The sequence below is a fragment of the Drosophila suzukii genome, chromosome Y, assembly GCF_043229965.1.
Source record: "Drosophila suzukii chromosome Y, CBGP_Dsuzu_IsoJpt1.0, whole genome shotgun sequence".
NCBI classification, from domain to species: Eukaryota; Metazoa; Arthropoda; class Insecta; order Diptera; family Drosophilidae; genus Drosophila; species Drosophila suzukii.
The window spans coordinates 8,331,621-8,341,777 of record NC_092085.1 but is presented as its reverse complement, the minus strand read 5'-3'; the positions used below and the strand labels follow the sequence as shown (position 1 = coordinate 8,341,777).

The 10,157-nt window shown below is 35.1% G+C and overlaps 1 protein-coding gene across 3 annotated transcripts; it reads right to left on the bottom strand.

The window, feature by feature from the left end:
- Positions 1 to 1,271: 1,271 nt before the first annotated feature.
- Positions 1,272 to 4,992, bottom strand: LOC139353651 (micronuclear linker histone polyprotein). Of its 3 annotated transcripts, none has more exons than XM_070998000.1 (5): positions 4,832 to 4,992; positions 4,549 to 4,784; positions 3,243 to 4,500; positions 1,443 to 1,546; positions 1,272 to 1,389 (listed from the first exon to the last, which is right to left on the bottom strand). In XM_070998000.1, exons 1-4 carry the CDS (start codon positions 4,873 to 4,875, stop codon positions 1,453 to 1,455), a joined length of 1,632 nt encoding a protein of 543 aa, XP_070854101.1. In that variant the 5' UTR covers positions 4,876 to 4,992; the 3' UTR covers positions 1,272 to 1,389; positions 1,443 to 1,452. The 3 variants fall into 3 exon arrangements, with proteins under 3 accessions (XP_070854101.1, XP_070854102.1, XP_070854103.1); XM_070998001.1 differs by having other exon boundaries at positions 4,549 to 4,778; positions 4,832 to 4,991; XM_070998002.1 differs by having other exon boundaries at positions 4,549 to 4,764; positions 4,832 to 4,949.
- Positions 4,993 to 10,157: the final 5,165 nt, after the last annotated feature.

Here is a 10,157-nt window from a genome sequence, read left to right as displayed (position 1 = left end):
ATCCTATTTTTTTTAAATTAGTCACATTGAGAGAAAACTATATAGTTTTTGCTTACCAAAATAAAACGTTTTATACTCGTTCGGCGTAGAGTAAACGGGTACACTTGATTCGTCGGAAAAGAATTTTAGGTAGAAGGAAGCGTTCCGACCCTATAAAGTGTATATTTTCTTGGTCACGATCACTAGCCGAGTCGATTCGTCTGTCCGTCCGTATGAACGCTGAGATCTCAGAAAGTTAGAAAGTTGGGAATCGGCATGTAGATTCACACAAATGCACAAATGCCCACATTTTTGAATATTTTTGACCACAAAAATTTCAGGTCCTTTGGGTCAAATTTTACCCATTTACAAAATCATACGATGGCTTGGTAAAAATCTGTTTTTGTTTTGGGTATATGGGTACATTTTTTAATGGATTTGAGGTTTGACAAATAAGTCAGATTACTTACTACTACGTAATTCAAGACAAAAATCAAAGTAAGAACTACATTTTTTTCATAAAAAAAGAACTAAAAATGTACCTGTTGTTTGTAGTTCAAGTGTTTATAACCCCAGTAGATTACGATTTTGAAAGCTAATACATAATAAAAACAAGGGAAAATGCTATATTCGACGGCCTCGACTATCAGATACCCCATACTCAGCTAATTAAAAAAGTACCGTTCGTTCGTATGTTAATCATTCCCAGCGGCTGTATACGAGATACACGAGATATAACTTGAAACCTAATTTTTAATGTTAATTATTGTATATAACTTTTTAAGGAATGGTCCGATTTAAATAATTTTTTTTCATGCAGATGTGTATTCATAATAAAAAGAAATTTAATTTAAATTTTTATAAAACTTTCAAAAAGTTTTCAGAAAGCCCAAAATTTTACATGAGAAATCCCAACATTCTAACTCCTATACTTTCCGAAATCTCAGCGTTCATACGGACAGACGGACATGGTTAGATCGATTAGTTATGGGGTCGGAAACTCTACCTTCTACCTGTTACATACTTTTCAACGAATCTAGTATACCCTTTTACTCTACAAGTAACGGGAATAATTTGTAATCCTAACATACTTACATTTTTTGTGATCACTTTTTGGTGGTATTTTCAAAGCCAATCCCGACGATCAATATTTTCAGGTTTTGACATATCTTACAATTTTTGAAGCCTAGGGTCCAACAGTTACTTAGCGTCTATTCATTTAAATCAAATATAAACAGTTATTGTATACTAGTTCAAATATTCCAAATAAAATACAACATAAAAATAGTGTGTGTTTTTGTCGGTGGAAACCTGCCTCAATCAGTAAAAGCTTTAATTAATTGAATCTAGGACGGTCTGCGCAGCTTTATTCCAACCAAAAATTAGAAGAAATTTACATTGCAAATTTAACTGAAAAAATTTTAATTAACAGTAATTGTAATTTTTTTCGAGTTCATAGATACCTGTCGACTGTTACGATCCCCAAGGTAAACAGCATTGGTAGGTTGAGCAGGGCGTAAACGATCTGTTTATCAGAGTTTGGTTGGCATAACAACAGCACGGAATACTATAAAGAATTTAATATTACAGTTTTTAAAAGGTTTATATTGATAAGGGTCGATTTTAGAGACCGAAATGCCTATGGCGAATTAATACAATCTAAAAACTACTAATACATATCTGAAAATATTTGGGGTGAAAATGAATACTTGTAATTCCGTTCTACTCATTTAGATTTAAAGGCCACCAAGTAAGTTTATATAACTAAGAATGCATATATCTATATCAGGGCGGGTTGATTTGGGTGCCTAAAAATGTTAAATGCTAAATGTTGTCGTATGGGGGAACGTAATCTTTAAAGGATTTTAGGAAATGTTGGCAAACAAACTTTTGGTCTAGAAACATAGTTGAAAATGCTATGCTATATAAGTTTATACTAACTCGTCGAAAAGAATCTAATAGACGTATGCGTTTCCGACGCTATAAAGTATATACATTCTAAGTTCGAATCACTAGCTATGTCGAACAAGCCATGTTCGTAATTCCGTCTTTCTGACAGTCCGTTTGATCGCTGAGATCTCTGAAAAATATTTTAAAATGTGGCTGCCAAACTTGTTTTAGCTTTGTGGGCGTTAGAGTGGATGTGGCACCCTGCCTGTTAAAAATTGCGCAGCGCATGAAGCTGAAGAGTCTACTTGCCAAATCCCAACTTGACCATCTTGGAGGATAGTTCGAATGCTTTGAACCTTATACTAACATATTTAAGATTAAATTTATTTTTGACACACAAGAAAAACTTGTAATTGTAAAATTAAATTCAAACATCTAAATGAACTGATTGGTATGCTTTTTTTCTTTGTTTATCAAGCGAGATATTACAAATAAATTACCAAAATCCATTAGGTATGGACAATGGATTAGGATAGGGACTATTAAGATAAGTCGAATTATGTTAGCCACATAATTTAATATGTGGGCTAACATCGGTTCTTGTGTGCTTAGCTTTATCGCGGGACCTGTGGGTTTTACTGAGAAAGACCCAATGGTTTCTGGAAATTTCACAAAGTAAAATATGGTGTTCCTGTGTTCCGATGTTACTTTAAAAGTCGTAATTTTAATAAACTGATTACATTAGGAGTAACACTTGAAAATTTTCTATTACATTTCCATCATATTTTATATCAAGACTTTTAAATAAATATCTGTTGTTTTCGGTCCCTGATTGCTACTGCTTCCAATAGTATTTTGTTTGTAGAATTTCCGAAATGCTTTTTGCAGTAGTAAGCATGTTCGGTACGCTTTAAAAGTATACCGATAAGGCCAGAAAACGATGTCATATATTTTCCCGCTCTTTTGACATTTCTCCTAATAGATTTACGCTCCAGCGAAAACTGGAAAATTTGTATATTTACTACCGAAATTCGGAGTCGGTGGCCTCAACTTTAGTCTAAGATAGTAACGTCGTTGTGGCGAGTTTTGCAAAAATCTTTGCCTACATCCAAAAAAAAATTTTCGCAAGAACTTAAACTTTAACGATTGACTAACTTTGTATGAATATCGAACGTGAAATCTCAGCAGTATCTGCCGATTTATGCTTGGGAGCTAGTCCTAGCCAATTTATACCATAAGTTTGTTCGGCAATATTTTTTACAATCCTTTAAATATGGATCGTTCTGCTTATACGATGACACTTTTTTCGGCCCTATACAAATCGAGCCGCCCTAATGTATATATATATGTATATATTTAAAATATTCCTGTACCATCTTGACAGATCCCGCTCTTCCAGTTTGGCACGAAGAACATCGCAAGGACATACATATCGACCCATACGGAATTCTTCTTTCACAGTTATGCAGTTCAAATGACTTATCGATATGCAACCTCTCCTGCGTTTCCCGACTGTTCCTCGATTGAATATACCCTTTTTACCCTTCGGTTTTTTCGTTTTATTACTATTTGATGGTGGGTAAACTTCGTTTCCTCTTAAGGGACTTTTCTTGCCGCTTCCTAAAATAATTTCCTTGTTGAAAGAGGTGTGGTATACGCCCCTTTTGCTTTCCTTTGCCTCAAACTTTCTTTTTCCGTTCGCTTTATCAACATTATTTAGATTATTTTTATCATTTTTTTCCATAAACTTTTCAATATTATAGTCCTTAAAATCTCCGTCTGTCACTTTAATTTCACTTGTATAAAATTTTTCGTTTGCCACGTTTTTCGTGTTTTCTATATAATTTTTTTTGTTGCTTTGGTCCCTAAAGGTCTTTTTTTTTATCGATCTGTCTGTTGGCATATTATTTTTTTTGTCATTCTTTTCAGTATCAATATATTTTTTATCGTCTACTTGATTGTTAACTATATTGCCTTGATCTTTAAATGTATTTTTTTTTTTCAAACTTTCGTGTGTCAGAGAGAGTTTTGTACCTTTGTCATCATCAAAATGATTTTTTTCATTAAATTGGCTGTCACTTTTCTTGCTTCGATCTATAAGTGTGGCTTTTCCAATCAACTTTTCTTTTGCTTTGTCGGCTTCCTTATCTACTTCTCCATTATCATAATTACTATTCTTATTTAATTTAATGACATTATTTTTCTCGTCTTGATCTTGAAATTTAGCCTTGTGCTTTGTTTCCTTACCTTCTTGACCTTTACTTTTAACTGACTTCCGGGATCCATCTTTCTTTTCACCCATATTTATACTCATTTTACTTTCAACCCTTCCAGTTCTATTAAAAATTTGTTCCTTATGAAAATTAGGCAGAACTGAATTATGACTATGATTTCTTTCCCGTCCACTTTTTTTTTTTTTTGCATCTTCATAGTCGGAATTATTCCAATCTCGCCTTGAGCTCTGCGCCCCCTTGCTTTTTCTAGATTGCTTGATGTCACCAACTCCTTCAGCTATCCCCTGACCTCTTTTTTGAAGCCTAATGTGATATCCCAATTCTTTGCCATCATCCTGATATTTACTTAATTCAAGAAGCGTAACATCTTGTTTTCGGTCGTAACCGTCATTGTTATCTTAAAAAAATAGAATAAAAAAATTGTTGGTCTGGAAGTCAAGCTTACTTTTTTGTTCCTCGAAAAACTGCCGAAGTTTGATGCTATTACCTCCGTCAAATACTGTATATCTTTCGCGACACTGTTGTCGATTATAGTTTTTTATTATTTTATGACATATCCTTTTCAATAAAGAATAGTCGTTATTACAGAAGTATGAAGACTTGCAGCAGCGGTTACATGTACATAGACAGCATTGATTTTCATTATTAGGAACCATTTTACCTACAGTAGATGAACTAGGGCTGACAAAAATAAACAAAATGATCAAAAATAATTATGAAAAACATACCTAGATGCTGTGCTGCAGCAGACGCACTCTAAAGGTTTAATCATTATTTTAATATACACATTTTACGCGAAATGAAAATTTTGATAATAAAATTTTGATGTAGATTTATTAGTATAGTACTGCCAACAGTTGAAGTTTATTTAACCGGCGCCTTAGACAAACATTAAATATGACATGGAGTGATTTGTTTATATTAGGGAAAAGGTGAATTGTAATTTCATACATTAGAAATATTTGATTTCTGACTGCGTTCTTTACTAAAAGTACAACCGTTAATGCTCGAGTGAATGATACCTGATTCTCAGATACAGGTAGTGCAAGGGAGATGGAGATATGAATGCAGCAAATGGGCTGTTTACAAAAATGCACACCACGCCATTTACCGTTCATCCCTTTTAAATGAATGGTCTGATCTGAACACTTTTTAGCATGTACTCTGGTAAGAAATATTTTTTTTAATATTTTTAATATTATTAGCCGTCTGTCTTTCTGTCCGTCCGTATAAACGCTGTGATCTCGAAAACCATAAAAGCTACAAATTTCGGATTTGGAATGTAGATTCGTGAGGTGCTTGCGCAGCGCAAGGTTGTTTCGGCAGGGTGCCTTACCCCCACTAACGTCTATAACACTTAATACCGTCTAGCGCTCACATTTTTAATATTTTAAAAAATTTAAATGAGATATTGCTTTTATTACCAATACCATTAAAAAGTTATTACCAAATAATAGTCAATACTTTGCAGCAAATTAGCTATTTTCACTAATACGCCGCCAAGCCGCTCCGGGCGGTATGGGCTAGTTGGCAACGTATAGAGCTGGGAAAAAATCGATTCTCAGAGCACAGATTCTTTTCGATCTTTTGAAGAGAAATCGATTAAATCGAAAAGAATTACATATTCTTTTAATTTATTGAGATTATTATTTTTTTATTATTCTAACATATTAAAAACAACACGAAGAACGATATAGTCGAGTACCTCGACTATCAGATACCAGTTACTCAGCAAATGGGCGTGGCAAACTTCGTTTTGGATCAATCGATAGGTATTGACGAGAGCAATAAATTTCAGTTAAAATTTTTTGTCTAGCATGAACATTGTGGGCGTCGCAGGTTTGGGCGGTTTGTGGGCGTTAGAGTGGGCGTGGAACTTTCGCGTAACAAACTTGCGCTGCGTACAAGGCTACGGAATTTAAATCTGAGATTTCTCTATTTTTTACTATGTTTATGCTAAGGGTTTCACGGCCAAATTCATGCATTTTATCAATCTCAGCTGACAGAGATGGCGGTCCGGTGGAAAAAGGTGATTATTAAACCGATTATTTTTTTCGATTCGGATGAACTAATCTGGCTAGTATTAAAGATAAAGTGTGTGCAAGCCAGTATAACATTTTTCTACAGTCAAAATAAAAGATGAAATTTAGTTTCCATTGGCACTGAATGAACAAATAATTTGTTAAATGTAAGGTGTATTTATGAATTTACATCGATCTGGCAACTCCGATAATTATATAGAGTTACCGGAGTAAATTGTCACCATTTCACGCTTTGGGGTTGAATTCATAGTCAACTTTCGTGTGTTGTCGAATTCATAAAACGGTGTTTATGCACACACGAATCAGCCCATTTCATGAAATGAAAGCGTGAAATGGCCATCGCATAAACGCAGTATTTGATAGTTCCCGAGATATCCGAGTTCATATTTACGTTTTTATGAAGTTTGTGGGCGGCTTGTTGGCGTTAGAGTAAGCGTGGGAAACCATTTTTTTGGTTCAATCGATAGGTATTGATGTGAGCAATACATTTTAGTTAAAATGTTTATTCTAGCATCAAAACTGTAGAAGCCACAGTTTTGGGCAGTTTTGCTCAATCCCAGTATTGTAGCTCTTATAGTTTCCGAGATCTCAGCGTTCATACAGACGGACATGGGTATACTAGATTCGTCGGAAGGTTTGTAACAATCAAAAGGAAGCGTTTCCGACCCCATAAAGTATATATATACTTGATCAGGATCACTACCCGAGTCAATCTAGCCATGCCCGTCTGTCCGTCTGTCCGTATGAACGCTGAGTTCTCGTAAACTATAAAAGCTACATACTGGGATTAGGCATGCAGATTCCTGAGTTTCCTGCGCAGCGCAAGTTTGTTTCAGCAGAGTGCCACTCCCACAAGCCGCCCAAAACTGTGGCTCCTACAGTTTTGATGCTGAATAAAAATTTTAACTGAAATGTATTGCTCTCATCAATACCTATCGATTGACCAAAAAAAAAGTTTGGCACGCTCACTTCAAAGCCCTTAAGCCGCTCACAAACTTCAAAAAATCGTTAGTATGAACGTGGACATCTCAGAAACTATCAAAGATAGAGAATTGGGATCTCAGATTTAGATTCCTTAGCTTTGTACGTAGCGCAAGTTTGTAACGCTAATATGCCATGCTCACTCTAACGCCCACAAACGTCCCAAACCTGTGGCGCCCACAATTTTCATGCTAGTTAAAATATTTTAACTGAATAGTATTGGTCTCGTCAATACCTATCGATTGAACAAAAAAAAAATTGCCGCGCCCACTCTAACGCTTAAATCTGTATACCGCCGGTAGGTGGCGCATTTCAATCTCGCTTTGCTGGTTGCATATCTCCACTTCTCTTTGGTCGCTTTAGCTGAGTATCGGGTATCTGATAGTCGAGGTACTCGACTATAGCGTTCTTCCTTGTTATACCCGTTACTCGTAGAGTAAAAGGGTATACTAGATTCGTCGGAAAGTATGTAACAGGCAGAAGGAAGGGTTTCCGACCCCATAAAGTATATATATTCTTGATCAGGATCACTAGCCGAGTCGATCTAGCCATGTCCGTCCGGATGAACGCTGAGATCTCGGAAACTATGGGAGCTAGGCTATTGAGATTTGGCGTGCAGATTCCTAAGCTTCTTACGCAGCGCAAGTTTGTTTCAGCAATGTGCCACGCCCACTCTTACGCCCACAAACCGCCCAAAACTGTGGGTCCTACAGTTTTGATGCTAGAACAAAAATTTTAACATAAGTGTATTCTTCTCATCAATACCTATCGAGTGACCCGAAAAAAAAAATTGCCACGCCCACTCTAACGCCCACAAACCGCCCAAACCTGTGACGGCCACAGTTTTCATGCTAGATATAAAATTTTAACTGAAATGTATTGGTCTCGTCAATACCTATCGATTGATCCAAAAAAATTTTGCCACGCCCACTCTAACGCCCATAACGCTTAAATCTGTCTAACGCCGGTAGGTGGCGTATTTAAATCTCGATTTGCTGCTTGCATATCTCCATTTCCCTTTGGTCCCTTTAGCTGAGTAACGGGTATCTGATAGTCGAGGTACTCGACTATAGCGTTCTTCCTTGTTTTGAGATCATGTCCACCTCGGTTCATGAACATAGTTTTTGTGTTTAGAAGGTATTGAAAATGCTGACCAATTATATCTCCTTTAAATTGTTCAATAAATTGCTCAATTTCCTCATGAAATTTCATTTTGTTAATTTTATTTTCTTGCAGGTCCTTACACGTCTAGTCTCAACTTTAAAATGATGTATAAAAATTATTTTATTGTTTTGGAGCTACTTTTAAAAAATGTCAAGGTGTGTTTCACAATAGGGAAACCGGTTTCCTTTAAACCTGTTTAATGACGGACAGCCCATTTCCTCGATATTAATGAGCTGACGACTCCCAAAAAACTTCTGTAGAAATCGTTTCTTTTCCACATCTTTACAAATAATTTGTTTTCCGCTTGTAATTGTCCTCAGATACTTTCGAGTTTGTGGAAAACTGTTCTCTCCATCGTTCCAAAAAATTTTGTGGTGTGTATTAGTTAACCAAATTGCAGTCTTTCGAGATTTTGTATTTAAAATCATATCATCAAATTTAAAATAATATGGGGGTTCTATTAATAAACTATTATTCAAGTTTGGATCTTTTTCGAATACAATTCCAATTTCTTTTAGAATAAAATTATTATTATTATCAAAGAAACCTTGAACATAAATCGAAACAGTATCTTTCAACATTTTTCTAATGTAAAACAACTCGTTGTACTAGTCCGTTTAATGGGTTATATTCAACTAAACGGTCATGTATGAGGAGACAGTAAGCTTGGGTATTTTCATGACTTGGTGTCTTCAGTTCTATTGAAATTCTCACATCAATAGGACCAGTTTTCACTGATTCGTTTTGATATGAAAGATCAACCACAATAATAGGGGCCTTCAATTTATATTCATTTGGGGTCAAAAATGGTTGTGACTCACGATTATAGTAACTAGATTGAAATCTTGTATACATTTCATATAGATGAGCATACTGATTCTTACTAAAATCAACATTAGGATTATCATATGGATATGACTCTGAATTCAAGTGAACTTTTAAGTTTGATAAGTTTGATAAGTGTAAATCCAATTATAGCAAATCTTGGTTTTTCGCGGTTAGCCGACAATTTCACATTCCAGCTGTGTTGACTTCCATACCCCAATTTGGGGTTAACATATGAATCCCAACTCCGGAATGCGATTGGTAGGTTTACACCACTTTTAATAATTTTTGCAAAATCGCTCGGAGTTACATGGGGGATTTTCCAGGTTATATTCGTCATTTCCAACTTAAAAGTTTGTTCACTTCTGGTTTGTTCAAACACATCACCAAGATTCTTAGTTAGCATCAACACTAGTTCGTGTTTACAATTTAACAAAACTTTTTTATAATCCTCAGCAAATCCCAATAAATTTTTTAATGGTACAGAAAAGTTAAAGTGGGGTCCCGTAGATATTTCGTCCCCACTGCTCCATCCGGAATTTAATAGATTTTGACTTTGAAGATTATCCAGAGATATATAATTTTTTAGGGTTGTAGTTATACCGACAAATCGTGTTTTATCAATCTCACATCCATTTATTTCGTACTTAATTTCATCCAAAAAGTAAGCCATACAATTATTTTTAAAAAAAGTGGTAACATTTTCAGTTGTAGGTCCATTCGGTGAATCTTTTCTAATAATTCCTTGAAAATTAAGGTAACTTTCGTGAGGAAGCACGTATAAGTCTTGATTTTGAATAGTAATTCGAATTTCATCGTTTGGATTAAATGTTTGATTATACGATGAATAAGTATGAAACTCTTTCTTCGAAATACTCTCATCTGAGTAAACCTTTTCTCGAACATTTAAAATTTCGTTCATTGTTTTCCTTTCCACTTTTTATATTATACTCGAAGCTTCAAGCCTAACGACTTTAAAAATAGTTTATTTTTCAAAGTAAGTGAGCATCTTTTTACTTTTGATCCTCTTTCTATAGCTTTA